The following is a 25250-nucleotide window of genomic DNA, read 5'->3' as shown; positions in this document are numbered from 1 at the left end:
GAAAAATCATTTGCACATATTCGGAATATTGCACATAATCTTGCATGTTATGGAAGTTAAACTGCGCACTCCGTGTTTTGAATATAACAAAAGATTATCTACACATATACTGAATTTAATTGCATATGGGGCAGACATCTTGTATGTTATAGAAATTCGATTACATCTAATGTATGTTGCACATAATGAAATATCAATTATATTTATGGGGAGTTGACTTGCACGTAAGGAAAATGCAATTGTACCTAATATATAGGCACATAATGGAAAATTTAGTTATACTTAAAGATGATATATTGCACATTATTGAAGTTTAGTTTTTTTTTTTTTACCTGTATCATTGGAGTTCAGTTACACCTTAGGTAAGTGTATTTAATGAAAAATTAATTGCATCTACATGAAATTTAATTGTATTTGGGGATGATATATTGCACATTATTATAGTTTAATTGCACCTAACGTAAGTGTACTTAATTGAAATATCAATTGAACTTACACAAAATTTAATTGTATTTAGGGATGATATGTTACACGTTACTAGAATTTAGTTGTATTAAAGGTTAATTGCTTATTAGAATTTAGCTGTATTAAAGATTAATTACACCTACACAGAATTTAGTTACATATAGAGATGATACATTGCATGCTACTGGAGTGTCGCCGTGTGGGTGTGTACCCCTCAAATTGTCTTGCCCTGATTTTTCTTGTTGATTTCTTTTTTTTTAAAAAAAGGAAAAAGTTTTAGTGAGGATGATATGGTAATTTCATCTGGAATTTTTTATTTATATTTAAGGACTTCAAGCTCTCTGACATTTTTTCAGGGACTTATTCTCAGATAAATTTTAAATGGGTATTTTTTCTAGAAAAAATTAAAAAAAAGAGTTTGGAATTGCAAAAACATAGATAAGAATCTTTGATAACCTTACTTTGAGTTTTGACAATTTCAAGGTATATTATTTTTATTCAAAATTCAAAGTGAAGTTCAAAAATTTCTATTTGCGTTTTTATAATTCTAAATTTTTTTTTTGCAATTTATCCTATTTTTTATCTAATTTTCCCAAACTTTTATTATTTTAGAATAAATTTAATAACTAAATTTTGTGTGAAAAAGCTAACAAGTGACTGTGGAGCCGAGAGAATAGCAAGTTAATGAATCATGAATGTACCTGTCAATAAATACATATATTTATGAGAAGGAAACAGTGACTTTGGTTTCACTGCACAACAAAGACGAATGCCCAGAAGGGTGTGAGCCTGTGAGGGACTGTGGCGATTTGACGTGGGAGAGAATACCCAATCGGGGGTTCATAGGTTAAAGTGGGAGAGAATACCCAATCGGGGGTTCATAGGTTAAAGAAAAGCCGATAGGTCACATCGGACGTAACAGTGTTGTGGTAGTAAGTAAATATAGAGAGTTAGGCACAATTGTGGGGGGCTTCCCTGCAACGATGAGCCCAATCAACCTCGCCTTGCCCTGCGCAGTGACTGTGAGAGTGACTCTACTAGTAGAGGGCATCCTTTTACGGTTCGCTCCTGATCCGTCTATTTGGTTAGGCCTGGACTTCTTTTCCTCTCTGGTCACCACGCTCTTCCGGAATGCGAGGGCCCCTTGTCTTGTCTTCTTACAATTGTAAATGTTAGCTAAACGCCTAAACATGTAAAATTTGGCGCTTGTCTAACCATGTTTCTTTAGGATCTGTTTGGCTCGATAAGATAAAAAGAAGAGAAGAATTTTAATACTCCTCCGATTCTTAAGTAAGACCCATTTAATTAATTTGATAGATTAAAAAAGTTAGGTAAGTTAGTTAATTATAAGAAAAGTTACACATTTTTTCTAAAACACCATAATCATCTTTTTTAATACTTCCTCTCCATTTTTATTTGATTATGGTTGATGGAGTATCTATAGGGGTAATTTAGAGAAAATTGATAAATATGATAAATAGGTCTTATATTTATGACCAAAACCAACTCAAGAATTGGGTCCTATATTAAGGACTGGAGGAGTAGAAAAAAGGGAAGAAAAGAGAGTAGAAAGATTTAATATTACTTTATTTGAATTTATAAAAAGAAAAAAGAGATGAGGAGTTTTAATATTACCTTGTTTGATTTATGAGGAGAGGGGAGAGAAAAATATTTTAACACAAACAATTTCACCCTTATTTTATTTAAGATATAGGCATAATAATCATTATATGACAAAATATGAACATAATAACTACAATATGATAAAATATTACCTTTCCTTATAAATTCTTCCACTTTTGGAAGGGAGGTTAAAGAGGGGAGGGGAGGGAAAATTTTAAAATTTGTGTGTTACCAAACAAAAAATGATTAAAATCCCTCTCATCTTCTTCAAATCCCTCGTACCAAACACACCTTAGGGGATACGGACCAAACTAATACGAGGATTGAGGCTTATAAATATTTTCATGGAAATAACTCTCATATGATCTCGAAGGATATTAGACATAAAATTTGTTTGGGATAATGTCTAAAAGTACTTATGTTTTTATATAAATCAAAATAAAACTCTATTTATATATTTAGTTCATATTTATAAATTATAATTAAAAAAACTACTTATATATGTACTATTTTAACCTGATCCATAGTCCTGTTTCGCATAGCAGTGACAATTAAATCCTTTAAAATATAGAGGCTATGTTTGGATCTCCGCTAGAGATTAAAAAAAAACATATGAAAAAGTGTGCAACTGACTTTTATGGCTTATTGTGGCTCAGAAGATTATTTGAATATAGCTTCTTTACTAGCTGGTTTATGGATAAAAAATAACTTTTCTAACTGATTTATGAAAAAATTATATAAAGCTTATGATCTAATAGTTATGTGATTTCATTTACTTTAATTAAAGACCAAATAAATTTTAATTTATATTTATGTTTGTCTATTATGTATATTTAATTAATTATCTACAATGTGTTTTCAAATTTTTTCCCGTAACAACTATTTTTATTTTACAATTTCAAAAATAAACTATTTATATTTTATCATAATAATTTTACGTATTTTTTTAAAATTATTATCACATTAAAAACATAAAATTTCAAACACTATTATTCAGTAAAGTCCATGTTCTTTTTAGTTGTTTTACAGCTAAACAACTTTTCTATTAATCATCCAAGCAACTTTTAATTTTTTCAATTGACTTTTTATAAACATCTATCCAAACATAAATCATATTACACTAACTGACTTTTACTCTAACTTCAGTTACAAAAATTAGTTGGACTAAAAGTCAGTTTTGACCAATGCTAATTCAAACACACCCAAAACATTTGTCTATATCACCGTTTAAAGACCCAAACACGTCTAGGAATTTGTGAAATGAAGGGTTAAAACTCATTTGTGATTTTTTGTTTATTTGGATCAGCGTTATTAAAAAAGCTCATAACTGACTTATCACTCGACAAAGGCTATGTTTGGATTGTAGTTGGAGAAGCCCAAAACACATGAGGAAGTGTGAAACTGAGGTTAGAGGCTTATTGTGACTCAAAAGATTGTTTAGATAGGGCTTCTTTTCTAACTGACTTATAGGAAAAATTAACTTTTCTAATTGACTTATCCAACACGATCTGGATCAACTTTTCTAACTGACTTATGAAAAAATCATGCAAAGCTTATGATCTAATTAGTTATGTGATTTCATTTATTTTTATTAGAGACCAAATGAATTTTAATTTATATTCATGTTTGTCCATTATGTGTATTTCGTTAATTATTTACAATGTGTCTTCAAATTTTTCTCTGTAACAAATATTTTTATTTTATAATCTTACAAATAAACTATTTATATTTTATCATAATAATTTTACGTATTTTTTAAAACTATTATCACATTAAAAACATAAAATTTCAAACACTACTATTCAATAAAGTCCATACATTTTCCAGTCATTTTACAACTAAATTAACTTTTCTATTAATCATCTAAACAACTTTTAACTTTTTCACCTGACTTTTTATAAGCATCTATCCAAATATAAATTGCATTACACTAACTGACTTTTACTCTAATTTTAGTTATAAAAATCAGTTAGATTAGAACTCAATTTTACCCAACACCAATTCAAACATACCCAAAACCAACGTTATTTTTTGCTCCTTTTCCCACGTTAGCACCGCATCCAGCGTTAAGGCTTTTCACATGCCCATCTTCTCTTTCACACGCATCATTTCTTCCCTCCTCATGAATAATGAAGTCCATGTTAATATTTTTATTTCATTTTTAGTCACTATTATTTTAATAACTAATAGTCTGTCCCCAAAAAAATTAAAACAATTCACTGATTAAAAATTATAATTTTTATTTTCATTCTGATTTTTATGTTTGACTCATCAAAATAAAAAAATATTAAAATTAGCTTTTTACTTAAAATATGACAAGTTATATTTTACAAATTTTTCAATAATACTCGGACTCCTTTTAAGCCATTCTCACAATTAATTTTAATATTTCTCTTAAAATTGTTACATTATATACATATAATATAAATATGTATTATTTAATATAATTCATATTCTTTTAAATCATTTTATATCTAAACTTATTTTTTCATTAATTATCCAAACAAGTTTTGACTTTTTTAATTAATTTTTTATAAACATCTATCCAAACATAAATCACATTAAAATAAAAATGAGTTAAAATTAAAGTCAATTTTACCGTAACCAATCCAAACATACTCAAAACTGGTTCTGGGCGTTGGACCGCATCAGCGGTCTCTGACTAGCTTCAGCTCACAATGAGGCATACCTCCCCGCCCCCGAGGGGGCCCCCAAAAAAAATGAGGGCATGGTAATATCTACAAACTACAGCCAGCATAAGTCAAATATTAAACATCGTGCAGTACCTTTCCCTATTTCAAGTCTTTGTAAATTCATTCAAACAAAGCTACAGTTACTTACAGGGCTGTCTGTTGACGGAAGATGAGTGGGAGGAGAAAGGAAAGACAAAGAATGCTCTTTTTTTTTTTTTTTGTTTCCCAGTATAAACCTGAAACCCATGGATTATGCTGTGAATTGGCACGTGCAGCTTGTCTTTAGTCCCCCCTGGGGGGCCCGGGGGTGTCGGGCGGATCAATTGTGGCGAGGATAAGTAAGTACTACGTTTAATTATTCTTTCCGTTTTTTTGTTTGTTTGCTTGGAGTATTGTACCCTGCATTGCAAATACTGCATCCGTCTTCAAGCAACTTCACAAGGGGCACAGATCTAGTAAAAAAAACTAGTCTCTCGTAATATAATAAATTAAAGTTAAAATTCTTACTGAAAAAGTATTCATATTTAGTACTTAACAGTATCTTAAATAATATTGTTTCTTATAGGAAAATACTTATGTTTTAGAAAAAAAAAAAAAATTGGACAAGACGCTAATTGTATGCTTGATGAATGTACTCTTTAAGATGGTGCGGAAAGAAGAGCACCGTTGGATCCGGGACGTTAAGCTTCTCCCAGACTGAAGAATGGAGACGAAGCTTATAAAATATTGCTGAGCTAGCTAGCATGGAATACGCATGAGAGGCCGAAGGCTTTCCAGATCCGTTAGCCGCCCAGACAAGCTTGTCTTTACGTGTACCAGGCAAACACACAAGAGGGGGTTTCTAAATTGCATTTAACAGTCTAAAATAATTTTTTTAGTAACATTCATTATCTTGATTTAATTTCCGGTTCATTCGATACTGTAAATTATTAATTTTTTAGCAGAACTCATAATTGTAAAGCATTTTTCTGGTAATTTTTAATATATTCAGCATCTTAAAATATTTCTGTGGTAGGATTCCTTAGTCTAAGTTTAGCATACTCATTGTTGTTGAGAAAAGTATCTTGCAATACTGAATTAATCATTAGTTTAGGCTATTAGGAAGTGTTGGGATGGAAGTCAAATTATGACTTTAAACATAATTTTAGATATACTCAAGTCAAGTAAGTATGTGATAAGAGTTTTATCTTGATTTGCATGAGAGTGCTTTTAAAAAGTATTTTTGAGAGAAACTAAACACCCATTAAGTATTAGGACAAAAATACTACTTCCGATCCTTAATATAAAAGCTAATTGACTAATTTAAGTAGATTAAAAAAATTAGTTAAGTTAGTTATTTGTAATAAATAGGTATTGTCTTTCCTAAAATATTCTTACTAATTAAATATCTTGGTTATAACTACTATTATTACATAAACTATTTTAAAAAATAAATAAAGATAAAAATAAAATAAAAGTTAAGTGAGTTTTTATAAGAGATGAGGTAGTACTTCAAAGTGGTATATCTTATCCCTTTGTAAAGCCCAAAAGCGGCTAAGAGCTTGCAAACACCCAACATGGACCAGAGTTAGAGGCCGAAACTAGGAATCAGATATTGGATCTAGCAACGTGGTCTCCATCTTTCCTCTGTAAAAAGCTCCACACTCTTGTACCAAAAAAAAAAAAAGCTCCACACTCCACGGAACCCCCGGGGGGGGGGAATGCAAAAAAGGAAGCAAAAGCCCCGGTATCATAACGAAGATACAACTATTGAAGAAGCAGGTTGCATGGATTACTCGTCGACCAGAGCTGGGAAATTAGCTGGCTTTGCCTGGTTATGCGCTTGCACACGTTACTCATTACATACCAAACAAATGTAAATCCGAATACTTAGAAACACAAACCAGCAATTACTGCTCTAATGTCCTCTCATTAGTACACAATTACAGCAAAACAACACATCCGAAATTACTAAGCACATACGTACGTCACTGTTCAATAATAATGGAATGACTAAACGTGAACCTGAAGAAAATGGGATGGAAAAGCTGGGAACCTACTCGAGAATGTTCTCATCTTTGGTTCAGTATGTCTCTTCCTCACAGGGCTCTGACATGATTTACTAAATATATTTATTATTATTATTATTGTTGTTGTTGCAATTTATGAATATGATTTTTGATCATGATACGTTCAGAACAAAATTGAACTTGAAGCTTGAGCCGGTAACGGAACTCTCCAGGCCACACGCTGGCGTGGCGCCCTTTCTGCCTTATCTTGGAGCTCCACCTCCAATCCAAAAGCAACACAAAATCCTTCACAAATTCCCGAGAACGAAGTGTGAACGAATAACAAGCGCACATTAATTTGTGACCCACAAAGGCCCAAGAGTGTCCCATTTAAAAACGACACCGTACATACGACTCTGCTTACAAACCTAACGGCGAAGGAATATTTCCATTTAAATTTTAACATGTAAGATGAATTAATCCGAACTAGTTTTGGTACAAGTTTATTAGATCTGGACTGTTTATATCTTATTTAAATGGTTCAGATTTAAAATCTTTAATTGATTATTTTTAAACAGAAAAGACTTTTTTTAAAAAAATAATAATTAAAAGATTATCTCTATTTTATATTCTATACATATTAAAATAATTACTTTGAACAAATAAAAATAAAAAAAATCAAATTCAGGCTATTCAAATAAAATATGAACAATTAAAATCTAATAAGTTTAAGATATTTATTAAAGTAACGAGCAGTGAAACTAGTTCAGAATTAATCAATTATATATTGCCAAAAAAAAAAAAGAGAATTAAATCTGCAGAAAGATGTGCTGTCTTGGTTTCAGATAATATGCAAAGAACCCGTGAAGTTAATAATTACTGTATTAATCAATAGTTAATAATTAATTAACCAATTTGAATGAAATATTATGTTTTTACTTTATCAGTTTTATACTTTTATTTGCCAACCTTTTACCTTATGAGTTTTAAAATACAATTTTGAAACAAATATATAAAAATTTGTCAAACGTTTATGGCGCAAAAAGGTGAAGGACATCACTAGTCTAGTCCCAGTGATGACAATAATGACAAAAATAAAGCTCTTGAATTGAGCCTATTCTTTTCCTTTTTTTACTTGAATTTGTTTGATGTTTGAGCTTTTTGTTTTTGGGACGAAATTTAATGTTCTGGATTGCATTCTCAAGTTTCAAATTTTAGAGGAAATCCAAGCACAGATTGAGGGCTTTGCAGCCAATCAATGGCGGAACAGAAGAACAAATGGAACTGGGAGGTGAGTGGGTTCGACCCATGGAAGTCTCCGACTTCGTCTTCCTCTTCTTCATTTGAGCAACACGATCAGAAGCCCCCTGCACCATTGGTAAGGAGGTATTCCATCTCCACCTCCTCGGTTCTTCCGCACTCAGAGATGTCCAAACACTCCATGGCCTCCAAGCTTCACCGATTGGGGGACAAAGTTAAGGTAATGGGTTCTCATTCCATCTTTGCTGCGTCTCCTCCTCCTCCTCTTCCAACCTGCTGGATGAATTTTGGCTTTCAGCTTTTTCTTGTGAGAGTCTTAGCGTCTACTCTATGTTAGCGTTGTTAATGGCAATGTATGTATTCTTGAGAAGGGGTGCTTATCAGTGACGATGACGAGGAGAGCATCGTTTTAAGTGCATGTCTTGAAGTTCCAGAGTCTAACCCCGTCTTGGCTAATGTCAATAGAACGTCGCGGAATTTGGACAGTATACTCTGAACTAGGTTAGGACATAAAGTCACCTTTCATTCTGTCCACTGTGGTGCGGTTAATATCTGGTTCCCCGCGTAAGACATTATATTGAGAAAGTACTTTGCATAATTCTGGAAAGTCGCCGCTTCCAGTTTTAAGCTATAATTTTGCTAGCTGGACAGCAGGATTTAGAGGGGCAGAATGTGCCTCTTTTTATGTACAGAAGACTGTAAGAAAAGAAGGTTTTCACCGCCTTCAATCCCGAATCCTTATTTGAACTGTTATTGGAGCATGTGGATTCAATTTTAGATGCTATCTTCTATCAGCAATTGCTTGAGATATCAGATTCAGCTAACATTTGTTGAGACTCCAGTACGGAAAACCAATTGATTTCTTTTGCTACTATGCATAGCATGTTGCTTAAAATTTAAGGTGCATGTGACACTGTGACAGTGCTAATGAAGCTCATCTTTACATTTCACCAGCAATTTTCTATGTTCAATGGAAACGTAGGGAGCAGGTTTAGTAAGATCATCTGAGGCATGCTGAGGCTTTTTAGAGCTATATGCCATGTTATCCAAAACTCGTATGGTTGCTGGTCGATTGAAAAATCTTACTAAACGATCAGTTTGATTGTTGAAGATTTGGCGTCATTTATTCTATTGTTGAAATCAATTAAGTCACAAGCTCCCCATTGTGTTTGGTTGAACCTTATTTGATTGCTGGATGCGTGTTGTCATGGTTGTAATGTTTGATGGACTGTGATGATGAGAAGAACACATTGATGGTGGTCTCACAGTTTCAATGAAATGAATTTAGCCCCAGATATGTGTGGGTGGCTGTTAGATCAATGCAGTAATTGAGCAGAATGTTAGGAATGTACAACTTATGAGCAAACCAAGTGCTATTTTGGAGATTATGAAGGTGCATTATTGGCTTATTAAGATGAAATAATCTTCTACAAAGAGCGTGGATTATTGTCATTGTAAAGATTTGCCATATTAGTCTAAATTCTAATCACCAAATGTTAGAGACAGCATAAAGCTCTTTTTCTTACCAAATATTATTGTTTCCTGCATTTGTGGCTGATAAATATCATCTCAATATATTTTTAATTCATTCATATAATTGCAGTATATGGAACACTATTGGATCATCCAACCAAAAAAAAAACAAACCTGCATTGGATTCGAAAGTACATCGTTATGAGCAATTTTAATATGATTTTTTCAAAAGCATGTGGTTTACTAGTGGATCTTTTATGAACCATTAATTCTTAATTTAAGCACCTGTTTAAACAAATACATATGATATTTTGCACAGCTCGCTAGAGAAGACTACCAGCAGTTAAGGCAAGAGGCGAGTGAACTTCAAGAATACTCAAATGCAAAACTTGACCGCGTTACCCGATACCTTGGTGTTCTTGCAGACAAGACCCGCAAGTTGGGTATGAAACTAGTTTGTCGTGACATATAGTATACATGTGCTATGACTTTGCAACAATGAGAAATATAGCAGATTTTCGTTTGAGGTGTTTTTAGTTTCTTACAATTGCACAAATTAAATGTGCCTAGATTTGCCTGCGCTGGTTTTGTGGTTATTATTATTAGTGTAGTCATTTCACTGTTGGTTTTCTGTTATTAAATTTTTAATTTCTTTTGGTGCCACCTATATGAATGTTAGATCAAGCTGCCCTTGAAACTGAAACCAGAATTTTGCCAATTATCAACGAGAAGAGGAGATTGTTCAATGACTTGTTGACATCTAAAGGTAATTGTCCTTTATGTAATATTAATAGTTGATATTGATTAATGGTTGTTTCTATATCTACTTTTATTCAGAGATATTTTGTGCACATCATATGATGTAAGTTTGGATCTACAATGGGAACTGGGGCACATATTGTGGAGATTGTATTAGTTCCTCTACTGTGAATTTGGAACTACCCCATTGCCAATTATTAGTCAAGAAGGATGTGGTTTAAAATTAGAAAACATCAGATAGACATCACTGCAACTATGGAGGAAGAGAAATTTACTTTATTTGTCTAAATCCATTGGTGTCTTGTATGCCCACACTAAATCTACTGCAAGTTTTATTACTAATCTCATCTGCCTCTTAATAATATTACTTATTTCTATTTTTGAACCTCTTACACTTGTAGTTGCGAGGTACCAAATCTTGGGAAATAAATATCGATTTTGTAGTATTTGCTTAAAAAGCCATGTCTAAAGCTAGTCTATTAAAATAGATGTTCTTAACTCTAACATTATAAAAGTAACTAGATACTTTCCCCTTGCAATGTACAGGATGGATAAGAACTTGAAAGTTTTGTTAAGATTGTATTTGTTTTCTTAACATTTAAGCAGTGCTGAAAATGGAGAACTAGATTAAAGAGTTGCATGGGGCCCAATTAAGTGTGTGGAGAAAGATTGAAAGAATAAAAAAATTATGCATGGAGCTTTGGAGGAGCTGTGCATTTCGTGACTTATAAATAGTTTGGTTTATATAGATTATATATTTTATGTTGATATTGATCTTTTTAATAATTTAACAAATTGTTTAAATATTCTTTTATATGGATGCACGGCAATTATAGTCATCAAATAGCATTGCTGCATCTGCCTCTGGATCACAGTATTTAAAACTTAAGGTAGCTGATCTTTTGACTTTTCTAAGTATATTCTGGTGCTAATGTTTTGCTGAGCTGATAACGTATGTCTAGCTGCCAAAACAAGTACTTATGTTACAAATAATAAAGAAATATTATCTATAAATATTTCAATTGGGATTTTTTTTTAATTATTGAGTCAATGTTTATTGGAATCTAGTCAGTTATTTATTTATTTTTATTATTTAATATCTGTTCTTATATTATAAATAAGGCGAAAACTAGTAGAGATAGGCAAAGTAGATTTTAAGATTCATTGTAATTTTGGGAGATTCTCCTTAGGCTTTACTAGCAGTATGAGTTTAAAACCCTTGCTCGTATTCTAATAGAAAATTTTCTTCCATCTTTATTAATTTATGATGTATTATGTTATATTCTGATTCCATATTTTACAAAAGATTTTTCTGCCTTCGTTCTTTCTACATATCTTGAATTTTGTCATACTATTATTTGCAGGAAACATCCGAGTATACTGCCGTGCAAGACCATTATTTGAAGATGAAGGTCCCTCAGTTGTTGAATTCCCAGATGAATATACTATTCGTGTAAACACTGGTGATGAATCATTGTCCAACTCCAAGAAAGATTTTGAATTTGATCGTGTCTATGGACCTCACGTTGGACAAGGTAACATGGTTTTGTTTTATGTAAGTACATTTGGGCAATCATATAATATTTTGCATGAATAACCCTTTTTATTTTTTTATTTGTAGCCGAATTGTTTAACGATGTTCAGCCACTGGTGCAGTCAGCTTTGGATGGATACAATGTCTCCATATTTGCATATGGGCAGACACATTCTGGAAAGACACACACTATGGTTGATTTTTCTTTCTTAAACTTTTAGCATGCACATGCATGCGTGTGCAAATCACCAGCCCTGCCTTTCAAGAGAAAGAAAGAGCTGAGTCGGGGTCTTAAATTTAATACTGATTTAATAATTCATATGCTTGTCCTGTGTGTGGACCCTTTTCTATATTTTCTTTTGCTTCTCAATTAAATGAATTTTTGGCCTAATGAATTGCTTCTTGGATGATCATTTGTCTTTCTTAGGAAGGACCAAGCTATGATCGAGGTTTATATGCTCGTTGTTTTGAAGAATTGTTTGATTTGGCCAATTCAGATTCAACTTCTACTTCTCAATACAAGTTCTCTGTTACAATTTTTGACCTTTATAATGAACAGGTTTATTTCTCTTGCCATGTACAATTTACATGGTTGTGTCTATGGTTTGATTTGCTGGTTTTTTGTTGTTAGGAAGATAGGGTTTTTAAGGTTCTTACTAAGCCCCTTTAATGTGGTTATGCAGACAAGGGATCTACTTTTGGAGTCGGGGAAAAGCATGCCCAAACTCTCTTTAGGATCACCACAATATTTTGTGGAACTGGTGCAGGAAAAAGTTGAAAACCCTATTGACTTTTCTAGGGTTTTGAAAAATGCATTTCAGAAGCGAGGAAATGATTTATCGAAGATTAATGTCTCTCATTTGTATGGTTTAAATTCCACGTTAATGTTATGCATTTATTCTGCTGTGACCTTTTCCTTTTCACTGTTTTCTACTGTATGACAAACCTATACAAACAGCACATTTTCACCCCCTAAAACAAATCTTTCATGGATTTTTTGTGCACTGCCTCTTAACTTCTTGACTATGGTTAGCTTAAAATGATCGGAGAGGTTATGCACAAAAGACTGTTGAAATTATTTACTTTTAGGATGTAACCTATTATGCTGGAGGGAATTTTAGAAATTTTCATTGCATGACTTGAAATACTGATGGGAAGCACAAAATTGGGAGGGAAAAAAAAAACATTGGTAATGAATGGTATGTGGTTTTAAAGCTTAAATGAAGACTGATTTTTCACTGGTTTGCGATAACATTTTTTCTGTAGTTATCGCTGATTTATTCTGTAAAAGAGATGACTTGTGATAATTCATAGTAATTAATTGTGAAGTTGATATCTGGATCCGTCTATTTTATGTAACTAAATAATTTTCTGAGTGCTTTCACTAATTATGCTCTGTGGATTTCATGTGTTGCCTTACTAGGATTGTCACAATACATATATTTTATGACCATTTGATCACTGGGGAAAGCTCATATAGCAAACTTTCTCTGGTTGACTTGGCTGGAAGTGAAGGTCTGATAACAGAAGATGATAGCGGGGAGCGTGTGACAGATTTGCTGCATGTTATGAAGTCACTGTCAGCGTATGTCATTCTCATTACCTTTCTCTTCATCAACAATATCCTCTCTGCTTGATGGTCAATCAGATGTATGTCCAGGTTGCTCATGTGACTAGGTGTAATAGCACTCAAGTTTTCTTCTTCTAGTATTTTTGATATGCCACATCGGAATTTATTTCTTGGTGTGGATGTTGCTATGTTAGGCTGTGACTTTAAGCATTCTGAATCATGTATATTTCATTATGGTGTAGAGGAGATATATACAAGAGACCAAGTATCAAATCTGGCCAGATTCCCGCAGTGAGATCGGGGAAGAATAGAAATAATTAGTCTAAAGATACTGCCTGATTATGTTCCTAGAAAACTGGGACATATACAACAACAACAACAAGCCTTATCCCTAGGTGGGGTAAACTGTGACATATACAATAGAAAATAATTACAGATAAATATGCGATCCTAACAACATAGGCAACCAGTCTCTTAATGGCTTTAATTCTACTTGGAGATCAGAATTATGGATAGTTGGTGGTGGTGTCCTATAGCCTGTTTCAGGCTCGTCTTTCCCTTATCCTTGTGAGGCAAAGTATACTAAACATCCACAAAAACTGAAATCTAATCTTCCCTCACTCCCCCACTCCTTTGCTTGTTTTCCTGTTGAATTTATGGAGTTTCCTATTCCATTCATACTGAAGTGCTCGACAAGTTGGGTGAAAATAAAGAGGAAACACTTTTAACTATCTTCTCGCCGCATGTTTTTGCAGGTTGGGGGATGTTTTGTGCTCTTTGACCTCAAAGAAGGATATTGTTCCTTATGAGAATTCAGTGCTTACAAATCTGCTTGCAGATTCAATTGGTAACAATTTTCCCTTCAGTCATTCTGTTTATTTACTCATGGTCAAGTCTATTTGGTCTTAATAGACAGTAGTTATAGGAATTATTTCTTGATTAAAGGTAACTAAAAACTTTCTCTGCTTGTTAAGATGTTCATAAGCTTTTAAATGTTAAGGTGCAATCCAGTCAATCCTTAGATGCTCTGCCACATGAGCTTTTGATTTCACTATGCTGTGAATCTTTGAGCTAATATGGAAATGCATGCTGCAACTGCACTTTCCATTTGTTCTAATTCCTTTTTATTTATGATTATTCAATTATTGAACCGTTATTTTTAATTCAAAGTTAATGCTCTGTAAGCCTTTTTTCTTGTAGGAATCTTTCTTAAATTTCAATTAAAGGTCAAGTCCTGTGTGAAAGAGTTTATAATTGATTACTGCTGAGAGAAATCGTTGTTTTAATAACTCATTTTCTGGCAAAATAGAACATTTTTACAAGAGAGAAGGATGTAGGTAGGCAGAGGAAATAAGATACCCTTTAGCAAAGTCGGAAACCAGTGAGTAGATGCACACAGCATTTATAAGTGAAGGAGCCAAATATCCTGAAAGCTTAACCTTTTGACGGTTGACGCTAAATTTCTTAGCTACTGTTTTTAGGTTAAGGTGATCTCTCTTGGGTAAGATTAGCCATCATTAAAATACCTGAATAGTGACATGGAATTTGCATCTATCCATAATTTGAATACACCTCTTTCTGAGGCCCATTCTGGTGTTAGCAAAGTGAGCTTCTTATATCTTGAAGGTTTTACTATTGTGAATGTTTTACACACATGGTCCATTTCTTTTTGTAGGTGCGAGTTCCAAAACTCTGATGATGGTAAATGTCTGTCCAAATGTTAAAAATTTGTCCGAGACATTATCATCTCTCAATTTCTCGGCTAGAGCTCGAAATTCTGTATTAAGCCTAGGAAATCGAGATACAATTAAGAAGTGGAGAGATGTTGTAAGTTCCTCTGCGACCTGTTTCCTTCTGCACGAATGATCCTATGCTCTATTTTTGTGCCTAGATTATAGATATTTGATTACTTTCATCAACATTAATTTCATCAGCCAATGCTCGAAATGTCTGTATTTGCATCTATCCATCTTGAAGGTTTAACAACAAGATTACTTTCATCACTTTGGATTTTGTGGAAGGCAGTTTAGTATGCTGTCTAAGTTTCAAAATAAATGTTGCTTTGAAATTATGTGCAAGGACGAGGAATTTACTATAGCCTAGATTATAATAATATCTGATACTATTTTACTAAAATACCCTTAATGAAGGATAAAATGGTACAAAAATTAATTAATGCCTTAATCAAACTTTAAAGAGACAATCGTTTTGAAACGGGAGGAAGTGATAACCTACTAACAATTGCCTCTTAGAAATGTTATGAGCGAAGAATTCTGATTTGGCATCTATCTAGGCTTGCTACTTAATAAAACTTATATGAGGAGAAAGAGAGTAATTTAGGACCTACTTCGAGTTCATTATATATCCCTATTGTATATGCTCTCAATGAGCGTGAGTAGGAAGTTCAATTTTTTTAATTCATAAGCTGTTTTGGCCTATATAGCAAAACATTTTACAAGATATTCTTGGTAAGATATATGGTGGCGATTGTGATAAAGATTTCACTGCTAATTTGCTGTTTATCTACTAAATTTAATTTTTTATGGTTCTTGTAGGCAAATGATGCGCGGAAGGAGTTGCATGAGAAGGAAAATAAAGTCCAAGGTCTGAAACAAGAGGTTTTAGGACTGAAGCAAGCATTGAAAGAAGCTAATGATCAGTGTGTCCTACTCTTCAATGAAGTACAGAAGGCGTGGAAAGTTTCTTCTGCCTTGCAGACAGATTTAAAGGTCTTGTAGTCTAATGCATTTTAGCATGGTTTTCAATTTTACTTAGTGACAGGTTATTTTTAGTGATGTGACAATTGAATTTTCTGCTCATGGATTCCACAAATATTATTAATTCCTTTAGTCATATGCGTTTTTCTTGCTGCAAAATATCAGAACAATTATGCAATAATACATGGTTTCATGGGTGATTAAATTACATTAGGGATGAAGCGCAACTTGTGGATATTCTGATGGAATTTGTTCATAGTTGGATTTTCTGTTCAACTTTTTTGCATTATTGCATGAATTAGGAAGGTATAACAAGTGCAACGACCTGACTTCCCTATTGGGGTCAATTGTGAGTAAAGAGAGCGAAAAAACCTCATTAAGTAGGATTAGAGAAGTATAAAAAGTGAAAGGACCCCTATATTCCTTTAAAAAGTTCGAGATTTGGTGTCAAACTCACTTGTGTACTTTCTCGTAAAAGTTCAATTGAAAAAAAAAAAAAAAAGAGGACTGAATAGTGCTCTTTGGTGTTTGAGCCTTTTATGGGCCTTAATAGTTGTGTTAGAGCTGATGGTTTGATTGAGACATGTAGACGTGGCTCAAGTGGGTTGAATGCCACGTTTGCACCCATTTGGAGGGCCTATTAGTTGCGGTCATATTGACAAGGTGGGCTCTTCTGAGTGGATTGCCATTGATGGAAGAGATAAAGGAGAGCATGTTTGTGTGATGATGTGATCGACTTACAACTGAGAAAAAGACAGTTGGGGTCAAATGTGAGTAAAGAGTAAGATAAAGTTTCATATTTGATAGAATTGGATTAAAGAAGTATATAAGTAGACTGGATCCATGTACCTTTTTCCTTGAGGTTTTGGGTCAAGAGGTGGTATGGAATTTATTTGTATCCTTCTCAAACTTCAATGAGGAAAAGACTCAATGGACCTCACTGGTTTTTGGAGCTCTCCGAACGGTTAACATGTCCTTTAATCCTTGTTTCTAAGTGTTCCATGTTATGAAGAACGGAGCAGTGTTAATTGGTATTCATTTGAAAGGATTGATATCTTATTTACATTGTTTTGGGAGATTCAGATATTGTATTCTGCAAGATCTGCCAATTTCTGTTCTTTCAGCTTTCTTAGCATTCTGTTCATGGATGGTTGGTAGCTCTAGACATAGTATTTCTGCTTAGGTGAGGCCTGTTATAAGCTATATTTCTGCTCTTGTTTGCTGCAGGCAGAGCATATTATGTTAGTGGATAAGCATAAGATAGAAAAGGAACAAAATGCTCAGCTTAGAAATCAAGTGGCTCAATTGCATCAGTTAGAACAAGAGCAGAAATTGCATATACAAGAGCAAGATTCAACCATCCAAAGTTTACAGGTATGTCGCATTTTTGTTGTTCGATTCAATATCAGTTTAGAAGTATATGAATTTTCAGTCTAGTTTCTGTCGTATTCTGATAAGCACATCTGTTTTCTGATGTAAAGTTGTGGAGTATTAAACTGCCAGGAAGGCTTGTATTCTTTTTAAGTTGGATGAGGACTCAGATGCCAAGCACAGACTAGAGAATCAGCAAAAATCAAAGTTTTAGTTGTCATTATGCTTTGCTGTGTATAATAATGATATTCTTTTAGCTGATGCAGAGATCACTTTTTATTATGGGATAGGGTTTTTTATTTCTGAATTCATCAGACTTACGATGGAATACTGATTAATGGATTTGCTGTAGTACTTCTAACACACAACTGATAGAGCATTGTTTCTGCCACAAGTTGAAGCATTGGGCATTCTTGAACTTATTTTTCTCATCTCTTGGAAGTTTCAACATGATCGTTTGTTTCCTTTGCTGGGTTATTTTTTAATATGGTTTTGATGAATTTAATTGAGGCGTTAGAAAGAATGTATCAGATCATCTTTTTTTTTTTTTTTTTTTGCCCTATGTGTTTGGCAGCTTATCAAAGTACTTACTATTACAGGCTCAAATCAAGGACTCTTGAAACGCAACTCAATGAAGCCGTGAAGTCGAACGGACCTTGTTCAACATTTGACTCCAAGCCAAATTCTGGAGCTCTATCCAATGCCAGAGGAGATGGCATGGATTCTTCTGCAGTTACCAAGAAACTAGAAGAGGAACTCAAGAAACGAGATGCTCTGATTGAGGTCTGCTATAATTTGTGATTTGATGCCTGAAATTTTCTGTACTGGTCTCCCATTTGTTGTCTGTTATGAATGACTGGTTGTTGCATTTGACTTGGTTGGTCTACATTTTGTCTTTGTAGCTAATTAAAACTATAACAGGCATTAATTGGAAGCCACTAGAAGTTGGCTGGTATCAGTGACAGGGTTTAGGTAGCGTTGAAGGAGATCTATGGTTCAAAACTTTAATCTGTCATATTGCTAAATAAAAAGGCATAACTGGTTATAACACTGCATCAATACAAATATTTATGCATATAAGAGCATATTAAAGTACATGTTTGCATTCACGGCTCAAAGAAATTTCAGCAAAGTGAATGGGAGGATGGATCATGGATTGATTAAATTATTAGGGTCTGGGGTGGGGATAACTGGAACTGCAGCCTAGACATCTCAGCTTGATATTTCGGTTTTCATCTTTCATTGAGCTTTCTAGAAACTACTTGCTAAAATTTTTGCTGAACCTTAAGTTAAGTTCTGAATAATTTTCTGTAACGTTCATTAACTATTGATGTCTTTATTGAAAAAAATCATTAAGTTTTTTGCTTCCTTCAGTTGCATTATATTCTGGCCAGCTGAATTTTCTGTTTTCCAGAGGTTGCATGAAGAAAATGAGAAGTTGTTTGATAGGTTGACTGAGAAAGCATCGCTGGCTGTGACTCCTCAGGTAGCCAAAATTCGATTCATTACAGAATAGAAGCATTATATGATCTTTTGTCAGTCCTATCGTCAGACAGCCTTTTTTTTTTTTTTTTTAAATTTTTTTGCCTTCCATAATTTCATAATTTTGGTGTTTTATGATCAGTTTATGCTCCACCTAGTATTTTTGTGTTCTTATAATGGATTGTAATGACAAAGAACTGCAACTAAATGATGCAAAGTCTCTCTGTTCTGTCTGCAAATACAATTGTGATTCAGAAGATTTTCTTATCCATAAATCGGTCCATCTGTTTGGCTAATATCCAATATATTCATAGCCCTTGTGCCATCATAATTCCCATTGTTTTCATCAACCAGTAACATATGCCATTTGGTCACATATATTAGCAATTAGTGATTCAGCAATGTATCAATCTATACCATGGCATTTAATTTGTATTGAAATTGATGTTTCTGAGCTATCTATCCATATGGTGCTTCTGATATCTGAATCTTAATGGACACTTTGTTTTCAGCTTTCAAGCCCATCATCTACAGGGACAACTAATGCTCAACCTCAAGATGCAGGGAGGTATAAGCTATTCCACTTACGGTGTGTTTTCCTGTTTTAGTACAAGTGTGTGCTATTGACCTTCTTCTAACTGGCTTGAAACAGGAATGACACCAATAATACAAGAGCTCGTTCTATGGATGCCCTTCCTTCACCTGTGGCCTCGGATAAAAATGATGGAACTGTTGCCTTAGTTAAAGCTGGCTCTGAAAAAGTTAAGACTACCCCTGCAGGTGAATATCTTACTGCTGCACTGAATGACTTTGATCCAGATCAAGATGAAGGCCTTGCTGCCATTTCTGATGGTGCAAACAAGCTTTTGATGCTGGTATGCGTTTTGATTGATTTATGGTTCAACTAGCAGAAAAGTGTTGCCATAAGATTTATCATGAATGCTTTGTACTTTCCATTTTGTGTTGAAATTTATATTTGGGTTGCAAGTCTATTTTAGTCAAAATCTAACCAGGATTGTAAAATGTTTAGATCCTTTTACCTCTTCCTTGATGGTATTTGCTTTATGAAGCAATGACTACGATGAAGTGAAAAAATGTTCAGAGGTTCAGCTTATAAGTTTGGCTTTAGTTCGTGCTCTGTCAATGCATCCTAATTAAATTTAAAAATTAATGGAAGCTTAATTTATTAGAATGTTCTGATGTTTCGTTTTCAATAATATTGATTGTTACTCTGCATCTCAAACAGTGCCTAGAGAAGTTTCAGCCTCTTACAGCATGATAATCTCTGTTTCAAGCTAGATAAATTTTATTAACATCCTCTATAATATTTGCAGGTTCTAGCTGCTGTAATTAAAGCCGGTGCCTCCAGAGAGCATGAGATACTTGCTGAGATTAGGGATGCTGTTTTCTCTTTTATTCGAAAAATGGAACCAAAGCGAGTAATGGACACGATGCTTGTTTCTCGTGTTAGAATTCTGTATATAAGGTCTTTACTTGCTAGATCGCCAGAACTGCAATCCATCAAGGTAATTGGGTAGAGGTTATCAAACTTAACTTTCTTTATGTTTTTATAAGGTTATCTCAATGTGTTTTTAGCAGTGTTCTGTTGAACGTATTGGGCATACCATTTGTCAATTTGCTGAATTTTGCACATTGAATTTGAAGGTCTTGCCTGTTGAGTGCTTTCTTGAAAAAGCTAACACTGGGCGCAGTAGAAGTTCAAGCCGGGGGAATAGTCCTGGAAGATCCCCTGTGCAATATGTTGATGAGCAGATCCAAGGATTTAAAGTTAATCTGAAGCCAGAGAAGAAATCCAAATTTTCATCTGTTGTATTAAAGATACGTGGAATTGATCAGGTAGCTGCAACTATAATCTATGCTTTCTGTGTTTATGCTCTACAGACTAATATGAAGAGGAGCTCAACTGAACGATTGGAAAATTCATGAGGGTAACCACAGTTTGCTAACCAGACTGGGAAAAATGGGAACTGATCCTCCTACCAATCCAGTCACCAATGAAAACCGACAGAGCAGAAAAACCATAGTTTGCTGCTATTTTTGGCCCGTCTTTCATTCTGTAGAGCCTGCTAATTTGGTGTTTTTCCTTTTGCTGTAGTCCTCTGTTCTATCAACTAACTTGAGTGTTTTTTAAATAATTTCTTTTTCCTTTTTTTTTTTTAATTTTGGGCATTATCCTGAATTGAAGGTTGAACTTTAGCTATATGGATTATTTTTCTTTTCATCTAGTTTATCTTACCATTCTTTTTCTTTCTTTCCTTTTTTTTTTTTTGGTTGGCCTTTTTCCTTTCTGGTGTTGTTTGGGGGGTGGCGAATGTGCAGGACACCTGGAGACAGCAGGTAACTGGTGGGAAGCTTAGGGAAATTACTGAAGAAGCCAAAAGCTTCGCAATTGGGAACAAGGGTCTTGCTGCGCTCTTTGTGCATACTCCAGCTGGTGAGCTGCAGCGGCAAATTAGATCCTGGCTTGCAGAGAACTTTGATTTTTTATCTGTTACTGGAAATGATGCACCCGGGGGGTCAGCTGGTCAGTTGGAGCTTCTTTCAACTGCAATTATGGATGGTTGGATGGCAGGACTCGGGGCTGCCATGCCTCCCAATACTGATGCTCTTGGCCAGCTTTTATTTGAATATTCAAAACGCGTCTATACTTCTCAACTGCAGCACCTGAAGGTATGTGTAATGTTGAACTGTGATGTCCTAATATACTTAAAGAAGCTCTGTAGTTTATATTGGGAAATATGTTGAGAGTTTGGATACTTATCATCACATCTGGTAAACAAGTCTACTGATGATGGAAATAACATTCAATGCTCAGGACACTACAGTTGGTTTTTAATAGCCTCATGTGAGTCTAAAGTACGCTCCTATCATATTCTACTTATTAGCTTAACCTTTTTTTCCCTCATTTCCTTTCTCCACTTGTTAAACTCTTGATCTGAACCCCGTTTGAGCCAAAATGTTGCCACAGAGAGTAATGCAACATCATTTTCTTTTTCTCTACTTACTAACTTGTTCATTAATTCAGGTTGCCCAATTATCGCTATAAATGCTGTCTTACATTACAATAGACGAATTGGTGTGGAAATATTTAATTAATAATGAACAATTAATTAATGAATAAAATGCATGTCTTATTCAACTTTTTTTTTTTTTTTAATCCATGAACTTCTGACGTTTACATTTTAGATAATGTGTTGGATGTATGTCTTCTGACATTTGGTTATCAGGATATTGCTGGTACCTTGGCAACTGAAGAGGCTGAAGATGTTGCACAAGTAGCCAAGCTGCGTTCAGCTCTTGAATCTGTTGATCACAAGAGAAGAAAGGTGCTTTATTTTGTTCAACTATTATAGCTTATTTCTGCCTGCTTAACATATTAACTTCTGTTGCATGTATTAAAGTTCCTTGATGAATTGAATTGCAGTATTTATCATGGCATTAGCTTTTCAGAAAATGATTGCACCAAAGAGGGGAAGAAAATGCCCTCACTGAATACAGCTTATTATGTGCTATTTATACTTTTAGATGATAACTCTATCCGAATCAAAACCAAACACTTAAACTAATCCTTAACGCATGGAAATGTTATCTAAAAATAACAAAAAACAAATCATCCTAAATTGACTGGTAAAAAAAAAAAAAAATCCTAAATTGAATTAAGAACTAAAATTAAAACAAATAAGCAGGTTTTGTACTCAACTAAAGAGGAATCTCAACACTTTCTTGTCGGGTAAATGTTCACTTGTCATGCATTGACGTTGTTTGCTTCTCGTTATCAGATTTTGCAGCAAATGAGAAGTGATGTGGCTTTGCTGAAATTGGACGATGGTGGCTCACCAATTCAAAGTCCTTCTACTGCAGCTGAAGATGCCCGATTAGCATCCCTCATTGCACTTGATGGCATATTAAAGCAAATCAAGGTTCTTTTCTTCCTCAAATTTATTGAACGAAAAAAAAAAACTATTGTTTATCATTTAAATAAGAAATAATAATTCAAATAATTATTTGAACAGGATATAACTGCACAGGCTAATGTGAATGCCTTGAGCGGCAGTAAGAAAAGAACAATGCTTGCTTCTCTGGATGAACTAACACAAAGGATGCCTTCGCTTCTTGAAATTGATCATCCATGTGCTCAGAAGCAAATTGCAGATGCTTGCCGCATGATTGAGGTATGCTGTCTGCCAAGAGTTGTGCTCGGCTTTGTCTGTAAATTTGTTGTGTCAATACAGAAGGAATTAGATTGTGCATTGGAATTAACCTGGCATACTTTAGTGTCAACCTTTTGCTCTTTAAATGTTACTCCTCCAGTCCTTAATATAGAACCCAATTGTTGAATTGCTTTTGATCCTAAATATATGACCCATTTCTCATATTTATCAATTTTTTCTAAATTACTCTTATAGATACTCCCTTAATCATAATTAAGTAGAAGAGGAAAAAAAGGTATTAAGAAAGATGATTATGATATTTTAGGAAAAACGTATCATATTTCTTATAATTAACTAACTTACCTAACTTCCTTAATCTAATCAAATTAGTTAAATGGGTCCTATATTAAGGACCGAAGAGTATATGAACAAGAAAGCGTGTCTCGCAAGGAGCAGGAACCATTTGATTTGGGTGCCTACCCTCCTTTTACCTGGTGTTTTTGTGTACTTGGTGGTAGCTTTTTAGATGGTGAATGGATTACGAAGTGAAACCAAGTTAATTGTTTGCACTTCTCTTTGGGAGTAAAGTCTTGTGTTTAAACTCCGGTCAAAAAAAAAAAAAAAAGGTAGTGTGTTTAAACAGATCAAAATGTGGTGTAACATTATTATTCCTTGTAATAATGGATAAGTTTTAGACAGATTTTCGTGACATTACTTGGGTTCTTTGGCGAGTTTTGCTATGCCTAATTCTTTTCTTCCGTTTTATATGATCCAGTCTATTCCCGAAGATGACCGTATTCAGGATCTACCACATGCTCGGAAGGCATCAACTGATGTGGGGTCTGGAATTGAAACTGACGTGGCACAATGGAATGTTCTTCAATTTAACACAGGCTCTTCCACACCATTCATAATCAAATGTGGAGCAAACTCGGACTCAAAATTAGTCATCAAAGCCAATGCTCGAGTTCAGGAACCTACAGGTGGTGAGATTGTGAGGGTCGCCCCGAAACCATCCATTTTGGAAAATATGAGCTTGGAGGAGATGAAACATGTGTTTTCTGATCTCCCAGAGGCTCTGAGCTTGCTTGCCCTAGCCAGAACAGCTGATGGAACTCGAGCAAGGTATTCTAGATTATACAGGACCTTGGCTTTGAAGGTCCCATCGTTGAGGGATATGGTTAGTGAGCTTGAAAAAGGTGGTGTACTGAAAGATGTGAGGACATAAACTTCTGATTGGAGAGTTACTTGAGTCGGTTGTAAATCTTACATGATGAGACATTATATCTGAGGACCCAATTCTTTACAAATTTAGGCTCAAGAACTTCAAAGATCATAATTATTTTTCATGATCAAAGTTGCCATAATATTTTATAAGATGTTCTAAAAAAGATTCCTACTAAATTTTAGGGAAGTATCATGAAATTATAACATTTTTAAAATTTGACAGCTTTCTTAAAATTTAATGGTACATCTCATAAAATATAGTAGCAGTGTTTATTCTTAAAAATGATTATGATTTTTAAAATTGTCTAATCAAAATTTCAGGTCTTCATATGTATTTTCCCCCTTTCAGAGGGTTAGTCAAGCAGCGTTGTCTCTTGTATTTTGCATTATTCCAGGGCGGCAAATGAATCTCTAGGTACAATGTAACGTTTATTCTGTAAGTTAATTGTTTTTGTGGCTAATTATTTTAATATTTTTTCTTTTTTAATTAGAAAAGTCTGTAAAGATCTCTAGTAATTTAAATCAGGTTCAAATGAGACTATTATGAAAAAGATGGATAATAGCATATATAGGCACCAAGCATCTGTTTAACTAAGGTCTGAGCTCCTTTAGTTTGTTTGCGCTACAAATTAAATTTTACATTTAGGTCAAGATAATTAATTTAGTTATTGTTTAAGCATGCAAGTTTTTGTCAAATCTTTTAATTTTTTACAGCTAAAAATTATTTGATATTAATTTTGTAATCAGGTTTGGAATTTTAATCCCTCTTTATTCAGTATCACTTTCGATATTTGTGTAGGAATAAAAACCTCGAATTATATTCACACAAAAAAGTCAAATTATTTCCGCAAGAAAATAGTGTTGTGATAATTAACATCATTATTATATATATAATAAAATCTGTAAACAATTAAAT

General features: G+C 33.9%; 1 protein-coding gene across 1 annotated transcript; it reads left to right on the top strand.

The window, feature by feature from the left end:
* Nucleotides 1–7888: 7888 nt before the first annotated feature.
* Nucleotides 7889–24484, top strand: LOC114714019 (kinesin-like protein KIN-14B). Its single transcript, XM_028898718.1, has 24 exons — nucleotides 7889–8249; nucleotides 9822–9945; nucleotides 10182–10268; nucleotides 11626–11796; nucleotides 11883–11989; nucleotides 12223–12354; nucleotides 12479–12657; nucleotides 13219–13380; nucleotides 14121–14212; nucleotides 15041–15192; nucleotides 15921–16094; nucleotides 17310–17456; nucleotides 17896–17926; nucleotides 18028–18236; nucleotides 18868–18939; nucleotides 19448–19503; nucleotides 19588–19810; nucleotides 20270–20461; nucleotides 20601–20792; nucleotides 21276–21626; nucleotides 22184–22282; nucleotides 22736–22876; nucleotides 22970–23128; nucleotides 23883–24484. The coding sequence occupies exons 1-24, from the start codon at nucleotides 8028–8030 to the stop codon at nucleotides 24333–24335; spliced, it is 3927 nt and encodes a 1308-aa protein (XP_028754551.1). The 5' UTR covers nucleotides 7889–8027; the 3' UTR covers nucleotides 24336–24484.
* The last annotated feature ends 766 nt before the right edge of the window (nucleotides 24485–25250 follow it).

Source organism: Neltuma alba, unplaced genomic scaffold (genome assembly GCF_004799145.2).
Source record: "Neltuma alba isolate B1F8T4 unplaced genomic scaffold, ASM479914v2 tig00011483_pilon, whole genome shotgun sequence".
NCBI lineage: Eukaryota > Viridiplantae > Streptophyta > Magnoliopsida > Fabales > Fabaceae > Neltuma > Neltuma alba.
This window is presented reverse-complemented; position numbering and strand designations above follow the sequence as displayed.

Excerpts from the sequence above, each read along its gene's own strand:
- LOC114714019 (XM_028898718.1), top strand. The coding sequence starts at position 8,028 with ATGGCGGAACAGAAGAACAAATGGAACTGGGAGGTGAGTGGGTTCGAC. Across the intron at positions 14,213-15,040 it reads TCTGCTTGCAGATTCAATTG|GTGCGAGTTCCAAAACTCTG; the intron begins GTAACAATTTTC and ends TTCTTTTTGTAG. Across the intron at positions 20,462-20,600 it reads CAGAACTGCAATCCATCAAG|GTCTTGCCTGTTGAGTGCTT; the intron begins GTAATTGGGTAG and ends TTGAATTTGAAG.